The 18,578-nt window shown below is 47.4% G+C and overlaps 1 protein-coding gene across 1 annotated transcript in view; it reads right to left on the reverse strand.

Moving 5' to 3' along the window:
• Window positions 1-9,162: 9,162 nt before the first annotated feature.
• LOC134014502 (dynein axonemal assembly factor 5) overlaps window positions 9,163-18,578 on the reverse strand; it is a 30,275-nt gene continuing 20,859 nt past the window's right edge. The window contains exons 11-13 of the mRNA XM_062454001.1: window positions 16,962-17,118; window positions 16,199-16,390; window positions 9,163-9,780 (exon numbers count right to left, since the gene is read on the reverse strand). Of these exons, the coding sequence (XP_062309985.1) occupies window positions 9,641-9,780; window positions 16,199-16,390; window positions 16,962-17,118 (489 nt within the window). The 3' untranslated portion in view covers window positions 9,163-9,640. The remainder of the gene's footprint in view (window positions 9,781-16,198; window positions 16,391-16,961; window positions 17,119-18,578) is intronic.

Raw genomic sequence — 18,578 nt, forward strand, 5'->3', positions numbered from 1 at the left:
TTATAGTAATATAATAAATAGTGTAGTGTATGTACTTCATAATGAGTCTGTTCTAATGTGAGACAGCAAGCATCTTGGATTTTGTCACACGGTGATTTAATAATATTAGACGCACTGTAAGAAAAGTATTGTATGTTTACAATAGTAACTAGTTGCAGTACCTACCTCTACAGTAATTACTTTACAGTAGTGTGCCGTAACAAAAATATGGTGGCAGAGGAATTTCATGTGTTGTCTTTGGGATTTGCGATGTGAAAAGATTGTTAAAGATCCTGTAAAGTGGAATTGAAAATGAGTTTTAAGTTCATCACACCACAGAAGAATGTGTTAACTACCCATCCAAATTAGAATGGAAAAAAAAACACAGACAAGTATGTTAAATTAGGCTTTGAAATCATGAGAAAATCAGCAGTCTTCTCTACTTGAGACTGGGGGGGGTTAGGGTTAGGGTTGGGGGGGGGGGGGGGGTGTCGCCTGAAGGAGCTGAATCTCCGTGCCCTCAAATTTATTGAATTTAGCAGCAACAGACCTACCTGCCGTCTCTGAGTGTTTTATGTGTTATTTACTTTGTATTTGCATCATACCAGCTGAGTAACATAATGCAACCGTCTGTGATCTGACGTAGATAGGTCTCTGTGACATAGGGTTTTGGCTCCGCCTATACAAACCTGAGCTGAAAACGGAAGAGAAACTGTTCAACGGTCCAAGCGACAAAGTTTCCGCGCTTTGCACATGCTTTCAGAAACTCATGTCACACGTATATAATGTACTGAGAAGCAAATCATGGAATTTGCTTGACAGGACCTTTAAGTTACAACCCCTTTGTCTCCCTCAGTAATATGTACAAGCCAGCGCTCCAAGTGTCTCAGTGCACCTGGGCAGAGGATGACTTCACTCTCCCCCCAGGGGTGACACCACTCGATCATCCAGAACCCAAGGCTGGTCGGACCTACATCATGTACCACGGTACCAGCCAAGACGCTGCTAAAGCTATACGGAGGAATGGGTTCCGGCAGTCCACAAAGGCCATGTTGTCCATGTCCACCATGTCCACAGACATGACGATGTTGGGTCCAGGGGTGTACCTCAGCCGAGACCTGCAGAAGGCTAGCAGATACCCACTAGATTTGCCTGAGCATGAGAGGGTTGTTCTGAGGGTGAAGGTCAATGTTGGCAAAGTGAAAAAAATAGACCACAAGAACCACCCAGATCAGACAACCTGGCATGATCGTGGTTATGACACGGCCTGGGTTCCACCTAACTGTGGCATGGTGGAGAGTGGTCTGGAAGAAAACTGCGTGTGGGATCCAGCCCGCATCACTGTGTTGGGCACCATCGCTCCTAAGGTTGTGTAGCCATCACCAGCCAGATCCCCACCATGAAATACTGAAGTCGATAGGCATGTGTGACACCCACTGTAACATTGCTTGTCAAAAGGGTTATTGAAATAAAATTGAATTTCAGTTGCTTCTTGAATTGTAATTTCTGTCAGGTTTGTGTGTGCATGTGTGGATGAGTATGCGTGTTGTAAAGACTGTTTGTAAAGAGGCATGAATAAAATATACTGCTACACCGCCCACCATGAGGAAGTGATACTAACCTGATCAATATGAGTAAAGCTCATTAGACTAGGAAAAAGAAAACAACTCACACAACTTGATATATATATATATATATATATATATATATATATATATATATATATATACAAAGTGTTAAGTTGAATGTTAGGGGAAAGTTTAATTACTGCAAGCTGAAGAAAGGATGGTACATAAACCGTCTAAATCAAATCAAATAGTATGATTGAGTTTTCCTGATGCGTGCATACATAACCTTTTTAATCTATATTGGGCTTTAGAGAACTTGGAAAACACATTATTCTTTGGGATGATATAGTGTATACAATATTGTCATTGTCTTATGTAACTTTGTAAACTTGTTTGAATAAAATGAGTGGGTGTTGTCACATGAATACAAAATATATATTTTTTTACACAGAATACTTTTTTTTGGGTGCCCATTCATTTAGCACACTTTTAAGTATCTTTTGATGTACCCAGTACACCTGATTTATGGATTATTGTGAATGAAGGTTTGGAGCAGGACATTCATCTGTTCTAGTAAACGCTTACAGCTCAGCATCCTGCTCAACTTGTGTCTTCAACAGATGTTTCACCTGCCCCCAGCAAACAGGAATGAGTTATTTCTGACAATATCGGCTTATACTCTGACAATTACTGTAATAAGCTGGCAAGGTATTGGTCTGTGTATTTGCCACTTTAAATAAACTACATTTCTACATAGATAGCTGATATAAATTACCATAGAATTTACAATGAAAAGCATATATGGGTTTATGTGTAAATCGTAAAGTGGCTTTGTCCAACCAAGATAGTCCCAAATTAGATTTGACATCAATGTTAAGAGATTCTGGCCTAAAGTTAAGGAGCCATATGTGATAAAGTTGAGGCATTTCTGATATTCTCTGTGCTATGTAAGACCATGGTATAAAAGCAGACAAATTGAACATGCTAGAAATGAAAGCGAAAGATGAGTGTTTTACAGGTAAACGAAAGTTATGTGGGCCCTACCTAAGCTCCACCCATGTCAAAAGCATTATAAAAGTCACACTTACCAACGTCACCTTACTGCATACCGAGAGACATCACCAATTCAAGAGTGAGTATTTGTTAAAAACATTCTAAGCTTTAATCACATAGATTCACCATGCAGATTTTGATTGTATGAAATGATATAAGTTTGAAGTGAACTTGTACTTTTCTAGTAATCACAGTAGACAGGATATAAAGAAATGTGTCAGTCACAAAGAAAAACTGTTAAAGTGTCAGCCTTGAGTTGATAGTTTGATTTCCTATTTCTTAATTTCATATTTAATAAGTTAATAACAGTAAATACAATATAGTATTGTTTATAGCTATATGATAAATAGTGTATGTACTTCATAATGAGTCTGTTCTAATGTGAGACAGCAAGCCTCTTGGATTTTGTCACACGGTGATTTAATAATATTAGACGCACTGTAAGAAAAGTATTGTATGTTTACAATAGTAACTAGTTGCAGTACCTACCTCTACAGTAATTTCTTTACAGTAGTGTGCCGTGACAAAAATATGATGGCAGAGGAATTTCATGTGTTGTCTTTGGGCTTCGCGATGTGAAAAGATTGTTAAGTTACAACCCCTTTGTCTCCCTCAGTAATATGTACAAGCCAGCGCGCCAAGTGTCTCAGTGCACCTGGGCAGAGGATGACTTCACTCTCCCCCCAGGGGTGACACCACTCGATCATCCAGAACCCAAGTCTGGTTGGACCTACGTCATGTACCACGGTACCAGCCAAGAGGTTGCTAAAGCCATACTGAAGAATGGGTTCCAGAGATCCACAAAGGGCATGTTGGGTCCAGGGGTGTATCTCAGCCGGGACCTGCAGAAGGCTAGCAGATACCCACTAGAGTTGCCTGAGCATGATAGGGTTGTTCTAAGGGTGAAGGTCAATGTTGGCAAAGTGAAAAAAATCGATCGACAATACCATCCCGACCAGAAGAGCTGGCATGATCGTGGTTTTGACACGGCCTGGGTTCCACCTAACTGTGGCATGGTGAGGAGTGGTCTGGAAGAAAACTGCGTTTGGGATCCAGCCAGCATCACTGTGATGGGCACCATCGCTCCTAAGGTTGTGCGGCCATAACCGGCCAGATGACATGTGTGAAGCCCACACATTGATATTGCTTGTCAAAAGGGTTATCCAAATAAAGTTGAATTTCAATTGCTTCTTGAATTGTAATTTGTGTTGGTTTGCTCTGTGTGTACATGTATGGATGAGAATGCGTGTTGTAAAGAAGCATGAATAAAATATCATCCCGCTACACCGCCCACCATGAGGAAGTGATACCAACCTGGGGTGCGTTTCCCGAAAGCATCGTAAGCCTAAATTGATAGTAGAGTCCATCGTACGATGGATCTTAGTTGTACGGGCCGTTTCCCGAAACCATCGTAGCTAAAGAGGCACTTGAAAATCCTCGTAGATTAACGAGAGCTCCAGACCAGTCGTAGATCGCTAAGTGCATCGTAGCACAGAGACTCAGTGGAGACACACGTAGGCTGACCATGAAAACTACATTAGACTAATGCTGAAAGTTACTTCAGATGGAAAATAAGATTATTTTGGTTCTCTTATTACAGCAGTTACGCTGGAACTGGGATATTTCTTAGTGAACAATACAAGTTTAAGTGCCGAAAAAATATCAGAATCCGGTTTATTCTCAAGTAAATTTAGGTTACACAAAATAATTTTATTTGGTGGTTTTGGCGCATGCAATGAAGGTATTTAAAAAACAAATGTCATCCATCCATCCATCATCTAGCAACCTAAGCAGGGAAGCCCAGACTTTCCTCTCCCCGGCCACTTCCACCAGCTCTTCCTGGGGGACCCCGAGGCGTTCCCAGGCCAGCCGAGAGACATAGTCCCTCCAGCGTGTCCTGGGTCTTCCCCGGGGCCTCTTCCCAGTGGGACGTGCCCAGAACACCTCACCAGGGAGGTGTCCAGGAGGCATCCTTATCAGATGCCTGAGTCACCTCAACTGGCCCCTCTCGACGCAGAGGAGCAGCGGTTCTACTCTGAGCCCCTCCCGGATGACCGAGCTTCTCACCCTATCTCTAAGGGAGAGCCCGGACACCCTGCGGAGAAAACTCATTTCATCCGCTTGTATTCGCGATCTTGTTCTTTCGGTCACTACCCACAGTTCGTGACCATAGGTGAGGGTAGGAACGTAGATCGACTGGTAAATAGAGAGCTTCACCTTTCGACTCAGCTCCTTCTTCACCACGACGGACCGATGCAGAGCCCGCATCACTGCGGACGCCGCACCGATCCGCCTTTCGATCTCGCGCTCCATCCTTCCCTCACTCGTGAACAAGACCCCGAGATACTTGAACTCCTCCGCTTGGGACAAGATCTCCTCCCCGACCCGGAGATTGCACTCCACCTTTTTCCGGTCGATAACCATGGCCTCAGATTTGGAGGTGCTGATTCCCATCCCAGCCGCTTCGCATTCAGTTGCGAACCGCTCCAGTGAGAGCTGGAGATCACGGCCCGATGAAGCCAACCGGACCACATCATCCGCAAAAAGCAGCGACCCGATCCTGAGGTCACCAAACCGGACCCCCTCAACGCCCTGGCTGCGCCTAGAAATTCTGTCCATATAAGTTATGAACAGAATCGGTGACAAAGGGCAGCCCTGGCGGAGTCCAACCCTCACCGGGAACAAGTTTGACTTACTACCGGCAATGCGGACCAAACTCTGGCACCGGTCGTACAGGGACCGAACAGCCCCAATCAGGGAGTCCAGTACCCCATACTCCCGGAGCACCCCCCACATGAGCCCCCGAGGGACACGGTCGAACGCCTTTTCCAAATCCACAAAATATGTGTAGACTGGTTGGGCGAACTCCCATGCACCCTCCAGAACCCTGCCGAGGGTATAGAGCTGGTCCACAGTTCCACGGCCAGGACGAAAACCACATTGCTCCTCCTGAATCCGAGGTTCGACAATCCGACGGACCCTCCTCTCCAGCACCCCTGAATAGACTTTCCCAGGGAGGCTGAGGAGTGTGATCCCTCTAAAGTTGGAGCACGCCCTCCGGTCCCCCTTTTTAAAGAGGGGAACCACCACCCCGGTCTGCCAGTCCAGAGGCACTGTCCCCGATGTCCACGCGATGTTGCAGAGTCGTGTCAACCAAGACAGCCCTACAACATCCAGAGCCTTAAGGAACTCCGGGCGGACCTCATCCACCCCAGGGGCCTTGCCACCGCGGAGCTTTTCAACCACCTCGGCGACCTCAGCCCCAGAGATAGAAGGGCCCCCCCCCAATGTCCCCAGACTCTGCCTCCACGTCGGAACGCGTGTTGGTGGGATTAAGGAGGTCTTCAAAGTATTCCTTCCACCGATCCAGGACGTCCCCCATCGAGGTCAGCAGCGCACCATCCCCACAATATACAGCGTTGACAGTGCACTGCTTCCCCCTCCTGAGTGGCCGGATGGTGGTCCAGAACCTTTTCGAAGCCGCTCGGAAGTCATTCTCCATGGTCCATTCTCGCCGAACTCCTCCCACGCCCGGGTTTTTGCCTCCCGCCAAAGCCGCATTCCGCTTGGCCTGCCGGTACACATCAGCTGCCTCTGGAGTCCTACCAGCCAACAAAGTCCGATAGGCCTCCTTCTTCAGCTTGACGGCTTCCCTCACCTCCGGCGTCCACCACCGGGTCCGAGGGTTGCCGCCGCGACATGCACCGACCGCCTTGCGTCCGCAGCTCCGGTCAGCCGCCTCAACAATGGAGGCCCGGAACATGGCCCATTCGGACTCAATGTCCCCGGCCTCCCCCGAGACATGATCGAAGCTCTCCCGGAGGTGGGAGTTGAAGCTCCTTCTGACAGGGGACTCTGCCAGCCGTTCCCAGCAGACCCTCACATTACGCTTGGGCCTGCCAGGCCTAACCGGCGTCTTCCCCCACCATCGTAGCCAACTCACCACCAGGTGGTGATCAGTTGACAGCTCCGCCCCTCTCCTCACCCTAGTGTCCAAGACATTCGGCCTCAGATCCGACGACGCAACTACAAAGTCTATCATCGAACTGAGACCTCGGGTGTCCTGGTGCCAAGTGCACATATGGACACCCTTATGCTTGAACATGGTGTTCGTTATGGACAAGCCGTGTCTAGCACAGAAGTCCAACAACAAAACACTGCTCGGCTTCAGATCGGGGGGGCCGTTCCCCCAAATCACACCCCTCCAGGTCTCACTGTCGTTGGGGTGGGTACTCTGAGCTGCCGTTTGGTGCATAAGCACAAACAACAGTGAGGACCCGTCCCCCCACCCGAAGGCGGAGGGAGGCTACCCTCTCGTCCACCGGGGTGAACCCCAACGTACAGGCGCCGAACCGAGGGGAAACAAGTATTCCCACCCCAGCTCGACGCCTCTCACCGAGGGCAACTCCAGAGTGGAAGAGAGTCCAGCCCCTCTCAAGGAGACTGGTTCCGGAGCCGATGCTGTGCTTCGAGGCGAGGCCGACTATATCTACCCGGAACTTCTCTACCTCGCGCACCAGCTCAGGCTCCTTTCCCGCCAGCGAGGTGACGTTCCACGTCCCTAGAGCTAGCTTCTGCAGCCGAGGATCGGACCACCAAGGCCCCCGCCTTCGGCCGCCGCCCGTCTCACACTGCACCCGACCCCCATGACCCCTCCTGCGGATGGTGAGCCCACTAAAACAAATGTCAGTCTTATTCAAAATACTATAAAATTGAAATATGGCTGTTGTAATGTGCAATAGTAACTAGAAATGCATTAACGTAACACTTTTACAAGTACAATAGCCTAACACAACAACAATTGAACATTGAAGATGTTTATTAGAATTATAGGGCTGGTAGCACGCCAAGCCCGGTGGATGAAGAGGCTGGTGGCAGAGCCGAGCCTGATGTTAGGAGATGGTGGCGCCCAGGAAATGGAAAGACTCCACAGGGTTGACTGGGAAGTCACACAGGGTGAAGGGGCTGGGAGGGAGTGAAAACTCGTACAAAAATCATAAAAGCCATTGAAGATAGCCTAAGTCCACTGGGGTGCACCGCAGACTTGTTCCCTCTGGTTGTGGGGAATTGGATGTGGTCTGGGATGTGGCAAAGTAATGCAGTTGTGACAGCCTGCACAGATCTTGACACTGAGGCCTTGGAGAGCCCATGTCCATCTCCAATAACCTCCAGAAAACTGCCAGTGGCATAGAACCTTAACACTGCCAGTAGTTGGGTTGCAGGGTTCAGTGCAAAGGACCTCCTTGTTAGCCTCTGCATGTCTGCTTCTATGTGGTTCAGGAGCAGCATGATATCATGATGTCATATCTTACAATCATAATGAGTATAATTGATCAACCATCAATTAAAGTAGAGTTGATTATTCATGTCAGAAACAATGATTCCATGTTGAAGACTGGGTATTCATTACTTATGTGTTTGTCATTTGTCACAATGTCATTTGTGGCCAATATGTGAGAATTATGAGATCGCAAACATGGTCTTGGAAAGCTGTTGGCCTATGCAAGATTGTAGATATAGTCAGCACTAGAAAATAAGACAGTAAATATGTTGGATTGAGATGCTTGTATTTGTACATTGAATTATTTAGGCTGCTAGCTGGGACATGCCATGTGTGATACCATTTATATGCATGGTTTTTAACCTTGTAGTTCAATCAAGTAGTAAATATAGGACTTATATATATATATATTACATATATATATATATATTTGCCTATGGAAAGTGGATTAGCCTACCAAGAAGATTTAAAAACCAAGGCACAAATAATTTGAGAAATAGTTGTTTTAGTGGAGTTTGTTCTCCCTGCTCCTGCTCCTCACATGGATCTATAAGGTAAACATGTAAGGATTGGACAGGCAACACTGAATATATGATACAATACACAATTCAGCCTTTACTTAATTTAAATAAACATTGTATGCTTAGGCTATAAGGTAACCTACATTTGACACTACCTTGTTGATTGGGAAGAAGAATAGGCACAGAAATGGAGGGCCTTGTGAACTTCATCTCTTCAAACAAGAGCTTCCTCACATCAATTTGGAGACGAGCCTACTTAATTTCCAAGACCTCCTATTGGTATTTAGCATCCTGTGTCGCTGATTGCAGGGTCCTGACACCGGTGTAAAACTCAGACGCAGCATAGTTCACTTTATTGTCTTTGCCTTCATGTAGCATCATACAATGTACATTGAAAAGTACTCAAATAAGTAGCCTATAATAAATGTGAAGTTTTCTGTAGCGACAGAATTTTTTTTTTGTGTACCGTAATTCGTCAATTATTTGGGTTAACGTTTAAATTTTAAAGTCTTAAAGTTGCGTCAGAAGAATCACATTTCAGTACAATGGACAGCGTCTTGTTAAGTGCAACTTAAGAGACACGTACGATGGTTCTCCTTACGAGCATGTTCGGGAAACGCACGGAAGAAATAACGATGGATCGTTATTTTGATCGTAGAGAACCCTCGTAACAGCTACGATCCATCGTTATCGGGAAACGCAGCCCTGACCGATACGAGTACAGCTCATTAGACTAGGACACAGGAAACAACTCACACACATATATATTTTTTTTTTATATAGCAAAAAGATTTCTTGACCAAAAACATACAGGGGATAAAAGCAAGGCACAGAACACAATTGAATTAAGGATCCTGCAAAACAATCATGCTAAAATGATGCATGGGGTTCGAACATGCGCAGAGCAAGAACTTGGGTGGTGAACAAATCCAAACCCAGGAAACACAACGGCTGGATCTTGAACAGTTCTGACACGGTCGTCTGACTACTTGACAGTGAATGTTTCCACCGTCTCTCAAAGCACACGACGACACCTCAAACGGGAGATGAGAGAGAGGTTGTGTCGTCGCGGTCGTTCGTGTGACCCGAGTTCCTGTCAAAGAACGCGCTTGTGTGGGTGTGTATCAAAATATGCGTGTGTGCGCGTGTGTATACCTACCGAATCAAATCTGAATGTAATTGTGTCTGAACACGTGTCTGAGAGCGTGCGTGCGAGTCCAGGTCGAAGCCCCAGGTGTCTACGCCTCGTCCCTGGGAAGAGACTGGAGGTGCTGAAGGAGCTGGTCGCAGTAGGCAGGGCTGCGCTGTTTGTCCCTCACGGCCTCCACTTCCTGCTTCAGCAGAGCTGGGTGCACGGGGCTGCCTGCCTTCAGCACCTCTGAAGAGGAACAGAGAGAGAGAGAGAGAGAGAGAGGACAGTTAGGGGACACCTCCAGGAGAACCAGAAGAAGGAGATGGAGAGCGCTCCAACCCTTCAGCATGTTCCTGCAATACCAGAGGCTGCAGTTTCACAACCTTGACTAAGACCTATCCTGGACTCAAACAAAAGGGTCAGATGGCTGAGCGGTTAGGGAGTCGGGCTAGTAATCAGAAGGTTGTTGGTTCGATTCCCGGCTGTGCCAAATGACATTGTGTCCTTGGGCAAGGCACGTCACCCTACTTGCCTCGGGGAGAATGTCCCTGTACTTACTGTAAGTCGCTCTGGATAAGAGCGTCTGCTAAATGACTAAATGTAAATGTAAACAAAGACCCGAAACCAGGACCGCCGTCTCTGTACTCCCCCTCTCCACCAGGTGGCACCGTCGCCCCACTCGAAAACGTCCCCCGCGAAGGAGTTCCCCAGACCTTCCCTAGACATGCTGGTGCGGAACGACATGAATTAGGCCGGCGAGTGTCAGCTGTCAGACGTCCACGGAGAGCCACATGTGGGACACACGGCGCTGTGCTGCTGACACGCCTCCCTTCAGCCTGGCTGCCTCCCTTCAGCCGGCTGCCTCCCTTCAGCCTGGCTGCCTCCCTTCAGCCTGGCTGCCTCCCTTCAGCCTGGCTGCCTCCCTTCAGCCTGGCTGCCTCCCTTCAGCCGGCTGCCTCCCTTCAGCCTGGCTGCCTCCCTTCAGCCTGGCTGCCTCCCTTCAGCCTGGCTGCCTCAGCCAACCCCCTCGCCCCCCCCCCCCCCCCCCCCCCCCCGTTCCGGACGGAACCGCCTTTTGTACCCCCCCACCCCTCCTCCTCCTCTGAAGGAAAACGTAAAGAGGGGGAATTCTCTGACTTGTATATACCGTTTTGTGGACGGGGGGGGGAGATGGGCGTTTTTGGGAGAACAAAGGAGAACAATGATGATTGGTGCAGAGCGTGCCAGCGGTGTGTGTGTGTGTGGGGGGGGGGGGCAGGTAGCGAAGGCGCTGGCAGGATAGGCGGTGGTTGGTGGTGGGGATTATGGGAGGTGGAGGAATCGGGGTGGGGGGGGGGGGTGGGGGGGTACGAGCACTGTCCATCATCCTGTCAGAAGAGCGGTAGACATCAAGCCCTTCTGGAGACGCGTTTGAAATCCAAGAACCATATAAGAATGGGATCAAGGCTAAAATAGAGAATGTGGTTGGGGAGGAAGGAAGGAAAAAAAGACAGAAAGAGAGATTGAAAGTTCAAACGCAGACGTGCATGAGACAAAGGGATGTGTCCGGATTGGCGTGCTGGCTGTTATGTGGCGTGCCATAAGTCAGTCAGCACCGAGGCAGCTCGTCTCATTACGGAGGGGAATGCCTTCATGGTCAGCCCGACGCACACACACACACACTTTATATCACCTCTCCCTTGCAAGCATGCACGCAAACACACACAATGTATGCACGCACACACACACATATGAGAGGCCGTATAGGCCTTAATTCATACTTGATCTCACATACACGCCATGACCTCACATATATACCATCATACTCTCACATATATACCATTATACTCTCACGTATATACCATTATACTCTCACATATACACCATTATACTCTCACATACACGCCATGACCTCACATATATACCATTATACTCTCACATATATACCATTATACTCTCACGTATATACCATTATACTTTCACATATATACCATTATACTCTCACATATACACCATTATACTCTCACATATATACCATTATACTCTCACATATATACCATTATACTCTCACATATATACCATTATACTCTCACATATACACCATTATACTCTCACATATACACCATTATACTCTCACATATACATCATTATACTCTCACATATACACCATTATACTCTTGCACATAAACTGGCATACTCTCTTACACACACAAAAATACCGTCTTATATGCACCATCATACTAAAGTATGACAATATATGTAAGAGACAAATAGTATGTGTGAAACAGAATGTTACTATATGCAAGAGAATAACAGGATGTGTAAGAGAGAATACTTATCTATGTGAGAGAGAATACTTGTCTATGTGAGAGAGAATACTTGTCTATGTGAGAGAGAATACTTGTCTATGTGAGAGAGAATACTTGTCTATGTAAGAGAGAATACTTGTCTATGTGAGAGAGAATACTTGTCTATATGAGAGAGAATACTTGTCTATGTGAGAGAGTTTGATTGAAACGGAAGGCAGTTTGATTGAAAAGGAAGTAGTACTGAATTCTCAGTTCCTGATTGGCTTACACATGAAGAAGGATTTGGGGTAGATGTAGCTAACGCCCACCTTCCCTATCAAGACGAGACTGAGTGACATGACAAGATGGATTCATCAATAACATTTTGCATACTCCAAATCCTAAGGCGTCATTGTCAGAAATGTTGTATCAAGGACGACAGCCATACGCGGGGGCTGTTTCTAACGCTAACGTTGACAATGAAATGCGCCGGCTCTTCAGACCTGGATCAGGTGCATCAAGGAGCGGCAGCAGCACTCTGTCAGGAGCTCGTCTTAATGCCAGCCAAGTGATGGCGCAATCCCAATATCAAACTCCGCAGTATTTCGGTTAAGACTCCTGACAGAGTGCTGCTGCCGCTCCGTGATGCACCTGATCCAGGTCTGAAGAGCCGGCGCATTTCATCGTTAGCGTTAGAAATAGCCACTGTGGATGGCTGTCGTCTTTGATTCCAACATTTCTGACAACGATTCAAGCAAATCCACTAAAAAACTCAAATGTAGAATTCCATAGTTGTTTAGGAAGCTATACCGACCCCCACTACTTGAGTCACAAGTCCTAGATCAGTTTTTCAATTGATGAAACAAACTATCATTTAAATTAAAGCCAATGCCTGTGTGAATACCGTCCCGTGGCACTGGGGTTTTAACCGTTGACGTCTTTAATTAGCCGAGTGGTCTTTACACCTTTGGCTATTAACCTAAACTTCAATGCCACAAACTGAACTTGATGTCAATCTGTTCACAACATTTTCCAGTTGGGACTTTTAAGATCCTATTTGAGTGTAGGCCCCTATGCCCGATGAGTGCCCGCACCCATTCACTGCAACGAAAGCTTCATGGATCCGACTCGGAATCTGAGTTTAGAGACGCTTGACAAAAAAAATTGTTTGGCGTGTGGTGCGTTTTGGAATTGTTAATGTGATGTGTTCCCATCGTATTTAAGTTTACAAAGAAGAGGTTTGTTAATGTGACTGTATACATATCTCACTCTTACTGGCTAATCAGCTAACATGTTAAAGTAGCCTAGTATACATCCAAAGTCGCTGTCGTGAAACTAGCCTCATTTTCACAAAAGGCTTCGAGGTCAAATTAAAAACCTTTAAAAACGTCTACATTTAGCAAATATTATTGTGCACAAGTATTTTAGTATAGTTAATATGTAATTTAATTCCATAATTTCCCCAGGAATAACTGTAAAAACGTAATTCAGGAACGGGTCTGTCCTCCCTACAATAACGCCGCAGCATTTGGAGTATAAAATGTTAATAAAATGTTATTAATGAGTCCAATGGCTTCATTAAGCCGCCCACTCTCTGCCATCTTATCATGTCACTCAGTCTCGTCTTGATAGGGAAGGTGGGCGTTAGCTACATCTACCCCAAATCCTTCTTCATGTGTAAGCCAATCAGGAACTGAGAATTCAGTACTACTTCCTTTTCAATCAAACTGCCTTCCGTTTCAATCAAACTCTCTCACATAGACAAGTATTCTCTCTCATATAGACAAGTATTCTCTCTCACATAGACAAGTATTCTCTCTCACATAGACAAGTATTCTCTCTCACATAGACAAGTATTCTCTCTCACATAGACAAGTATTCTCTCTCACATAGACAAGTATTCTCTCTCACATACACAAGTATTCTCTCTCACATAGACAAGTATTCTCTCTCACATAGACAAGTATTCTCTCTCACATAGACAAGTATTCTCTCTCACATAGATAAGTATTCTCTCTTACACATCCTGTTATTCTCTTGCATATAGTAACATTCTGTTTCACACATACTATTTGTCTCTTACATATATTGTCATACTTTAGTATGATGGTGCATATAAGACGGTATTTTTGTGTGTGTAAGAGAGTATGCCAGTTTATGTGCAAGAGTATAATGGTGTATATGTGAGAGTATAATGGTGTATATGTGAGAGTATAATGGTGTATATGTGAGAGTATAATGGTGTATATGTGAGGTCATGGCGTGTATGTGAGAGTATAATAGTGTATATGTGAGAGTATAATAGTGTATATGTGAGAGTATAATAGTGTATATGTGAGAGTATAATAGTGTATATGTGAGAGTATAATGGTGTATATGTGAGAGTATAATAGTGTATATGTGAGAGTATAATGGTGTATATGTGAGAGTATAATAGTGTATATGTGAGAGTATAATGGTATATATGTGAGGTCATGGCGTGTATGTGAGAGTATAATGGTGTATATGTGAGAGTATAATGGTATATATGTGAGAGTATAATGGTATATATGTGAGAGTATGATGGTATATATGTGAGGTCATGGCGTGTATGTGAGACCAAGTATGAATTATGGCCTATACGGCCTCTCATACACACACACACACACACATCTACGTTATCTCGCCTGATCCCACACACACACACACACACACGCGCGCGCGCGCTCAAACCGAGTTCTCAAGTGAAGGTCAGTTGATAAACTTGATTTCCATCTCCAGTCAGTGAGCTTTCAGCAGACAAGGTCCCACAGGCACTCAAAACCAGCAGCCACCACAGAAGAAGAAGAAAAAAGCCAAACATATGGACTTTGGGAGGGGCTGTAGGAGGACCCTGGGGGGGGGGAGCAGACTGTCCCAGGTACGGAAGCAACTGCTCCCTCCCCATCACCTCCTCTCCCTCCCCATCACCTCCTCTCCCTCCCTTCCTCTCCCTCCCCATCACCTCCTCTCCCTCCCTTCCTCTCCCTCCCCATCACCTCCTCTCCCTCCCCATCACCTCCTCCCCTTCCCCATCACCTCCTCTCCCTCCCCATCACCTCCTCTCCCTCCCCATCACCTCCTCTCCATCTCGCTCCCCGGGGAGAGATAACCTAGTCTGGAGGCTGGCCCCTACATACACACTTGGATTTTGTTGTTGTGAGATTTTTCGAAGTCTGACTTCGACCAGACTGTTACGTAACAAAATGCCCGCCGAGACACTTAAGCTGTGAGGAAACAGCCGGAAGGAGCGACGATGGATCCAGCTGCTGTTAGAGCAGCTAGTACACGGAACGCTCTCCGGAGGAACACACACACCTGCTACCTGGAAGGGGCTCTCTTGTGTGGGGAGGGTAGAGGAGGGGAGATGAAGGGGAAGGAGAGGAGACAGGAGAGTGAAACAAGTTCCCCAGTTGGTGCCTCGGGAGCTAAACCTCAGATATTTTGTACAGGAAACCCCTCTCAGAGTTTCCAGCAGTAAATATCTCTCTCTCTCTCTCCTTCTCACACACACACACACACACACACACACACACACACGCACGACTTGTCAAGCCCGTAGGAAAACACGTAGCTGGAGATGTGGGATGAGAGATAAAAGAGAGAGGGATTACGTGAGACGGGGGTGTGTGTGTGTGTGTGAGGCGACGAGGGGAGAAGGGTCTCCATGTGAATGTGATTACGGGGGCTGTTCTCCCAGAGTGCAGAGGGACGGGGGTTAGCAGGCTCACATTAGCCCCGCCGAGGGATGCCTGCCCTGGGCACGGTGGCAAGGAGCGTCACCTTGGTGGTGTGTGTGTGTGTGTGTGTCTGTCGGTGGGGTGCCGATGAAATCACCGAGGCATCAAAAAGCATTTTTGGGGGTGTGGGTGGGGGGTTCCATCTTTAGTGATAAATGGAGTGGAAAACTGAGATAGATGAGAGGGGGGGGGGGTTCGGGCAGCGTGCCTGGGATAATGTGGTGTTGTGTGATGGAGGAACCCTGCCCGCCCGCTCCCCACACCCCCACCCACACCCCCTGGCTCCTCTGATTCTCCCGAGGCGTCATCATCATCACCACCCCTCCCCTCCTCCCTCAACCCCCCCCCCCCCTCCCCCCAGCATTAGGAACACTTGTCGTGGTCAGTCTGACAGCAGATGGTCACCATGACAAAAAGGACGATATGTCCAGAACTGATAAACTGAGAGGCTTGATCTAAGGTTTGAAGTCTGGTTAAGGTGAGAGGTCAGATTGAGGTCGAAAAGGTCAATGTTTGGGGTACAGTTTTGGTTACTAATAGAATCCACTCTCATTGTGCGGGAGAGTGGACCCTTGTGAGTGCATCTCTCCAGGTGTGTGTGAGTATATGTCTGTATGTGTAAGTGTGTGTGTGTCTCACCCAGCACAGCGTCCTGCACGTGGCTGTCGGGGTCGTCCAGGTGCAGCAGCAGCTGCTGGAACAGGAACTCCAGGTGAGGACTACAGAGCTGGGAGTTGTAGTCCTTCCCCAGGCAGGACAGCCACACGCCCAGGGCTTTGAGAGCCACGGCGCGCACCTCCACACTGCTGTCATCCAGACGCTTCAGAAGCTCTGGACACACACACACACACACACACATCAGTATATCTGTGTGTGTGTGCCTCATGCGTGTGTGTATGTATACATATCTGTGTGTGTATACATGTGTGTGTGTATATGTCTGAATACATATATGTGTGTGTATATATGTGTGTGTATATGTGTGTGTGTGTGTATACATGTGTGTCTATGTGTGTGTGTATATATGTGTGTGTGTGTATACATGTGTGTCTATGTGTGTATGTATACATATCTGTGTGTGTATACATGTGTGTGTGTATATGTCTGAATACATATCTGTGTGTGTATACATGTGTGTGTGTATATGTCTGAATACATGTGTGTCTATGTGTGTGTGTATATATGTGTGTGTGTGTATACATGTGTGTCTATGTGTGTGTGTATATATATATATGTGTGTGTGTGTATACATGTGTGTCTATGTGTGTGTGTATATATGTGTGTGTGTGTATACATGTGTGTGTGTGTGTATACATGTGTGTCTATGTGTGTGTGTGTGTGTGTATATATGTGTGTGTGTATACATGTGTGTGGGTGTGTGTGTATACATGTGTGTGATTACCGGGGTAGACCTTGTGGAGGGCGTCGGGGTGCAGGCTGGGCCCCAGCAGGGCCAGCAGGGTGGAGAGGGAGCGGCAGGCCAGGCCCCGGGCCAGAGGGGAGTCCTCCTCCAGGCCCGACAGGAGCAGGGGCCTCAGGGGCTCCTCCACACACAGCAGCTGGCAACACACACACACACACACACACAGAGACACACAGATACACACACACACACAGAGAGAGACACACACACACACGGAGAGACACACAGATACACACACACACACATACAGAGAGACACACAGATACACACACACATACAGAGAGAGACACACACACACACGGAGAGACACACAGATACACACACACATACAGAGACACACAGATACACACACACACACAGAGAGAGACACACACACACACACATACAGAGAGACACACAGATACACACACACATACAGAGAGAGACACACACACACACGGAGAGACACACAGATACACACACACATACAGAGAGACACACAGATACACACACACACACACACACACACATACATACAGAGACACACACACACACACCACAACACGCACAGACATACACATGCACCCACAGACACATACACACAGATAGAAAGACAGACAGTTATTTGGTTGTCGTGCGATTTTCAAAGTCTGACTTCGACCAGACTGTTGCGTAACAAAATGGCCGTCGAAACACTTAAGCTGTGAGGAAACAGCCGGAGAAGGAGTGATGATGGATCCAGCTGCTGTTAAAGCAGCTAGTACACAGAACGCTCTCCGGAGGAACACACACACACCTTGGACGTGTGTACAAAACAGAAGAAACGGAGAGAGACAGGGAGAGAGGGATGGAGAGAGAGTGAGCGGGAGGGAGGGGGAGAAAGAGGGAGAGAGAGAAACAAGATGTGGATAGACGGAGCAGGGGGGAGACGGGAGATAGAAAGACAAGGAGAGAGAGGGATAAAGGTGGGGAGAAAAAAAAAGAGAGAGAGAGGTAGAGAGAGACAGGAGAAGAGAAGAGTGCTGGAAGACAGAGGTGGAGAGAGAGGAAAACACTTGGCCAGAAGAAGAGCTGGCAGGGAAGCGTTTGAACATGACATCAGTCAGAGGGCTGTAAACGGAGCAGCTAACTGTTTTCCCAGGAAGGAAGGAGGAGTGGAAGGAACAATGGTCCCCCTGAACACCCGGCCTGCGGTCGTGTTCCCGAACACCCGGCCTGTGGTCGTGTTTCCGAACACCCGGCCTGTGGTCGTGTTCCCGAACACCCGGCCTGTGGTCGTGTTCCCGAACACCCGGCCTGTGGTCGTGTTCCCGAACACCCGGCCTGTGGTCGTGTTTCCGAACACCCGGCCTGTGGTCGTGTTTCAGAACACCCGGCCTGTGGTCGTGTTTCCGAACACCCGGCCTGCGGTCGTGTTTCCGAACACCCGGCCTGCGGTCGTGTTTCCGAACACCCGGCCTGCGGTCGTGTTCCCGAACACCCGGCCTGCGGTCGTGTTCCCGAACACCCGGCCTGCGGTCGTGTTCCTGCCCGTGTGCACACTCTCCTAACTCAGCATGTTCACTCCAACACCAGTGTGTGTCTAAGTGTGTGTGTGTGTGTGTGTGTGCGGCAGCT

Source organism: Osmerus eperlanus, chromosome 2 (genome assembly GCF_963692335.1).
Source record: "Osmerus eperlanus chromosome 2, fOsmEpe2.1, whole genome shotgun sequence".
Classification (NCBI taxonomy): Eukaryota; Metazoa; Chordata; class Actinopteri; order Osmeriformes; family Osmeridae; genus Osmerus; species Osmerus eperlanus.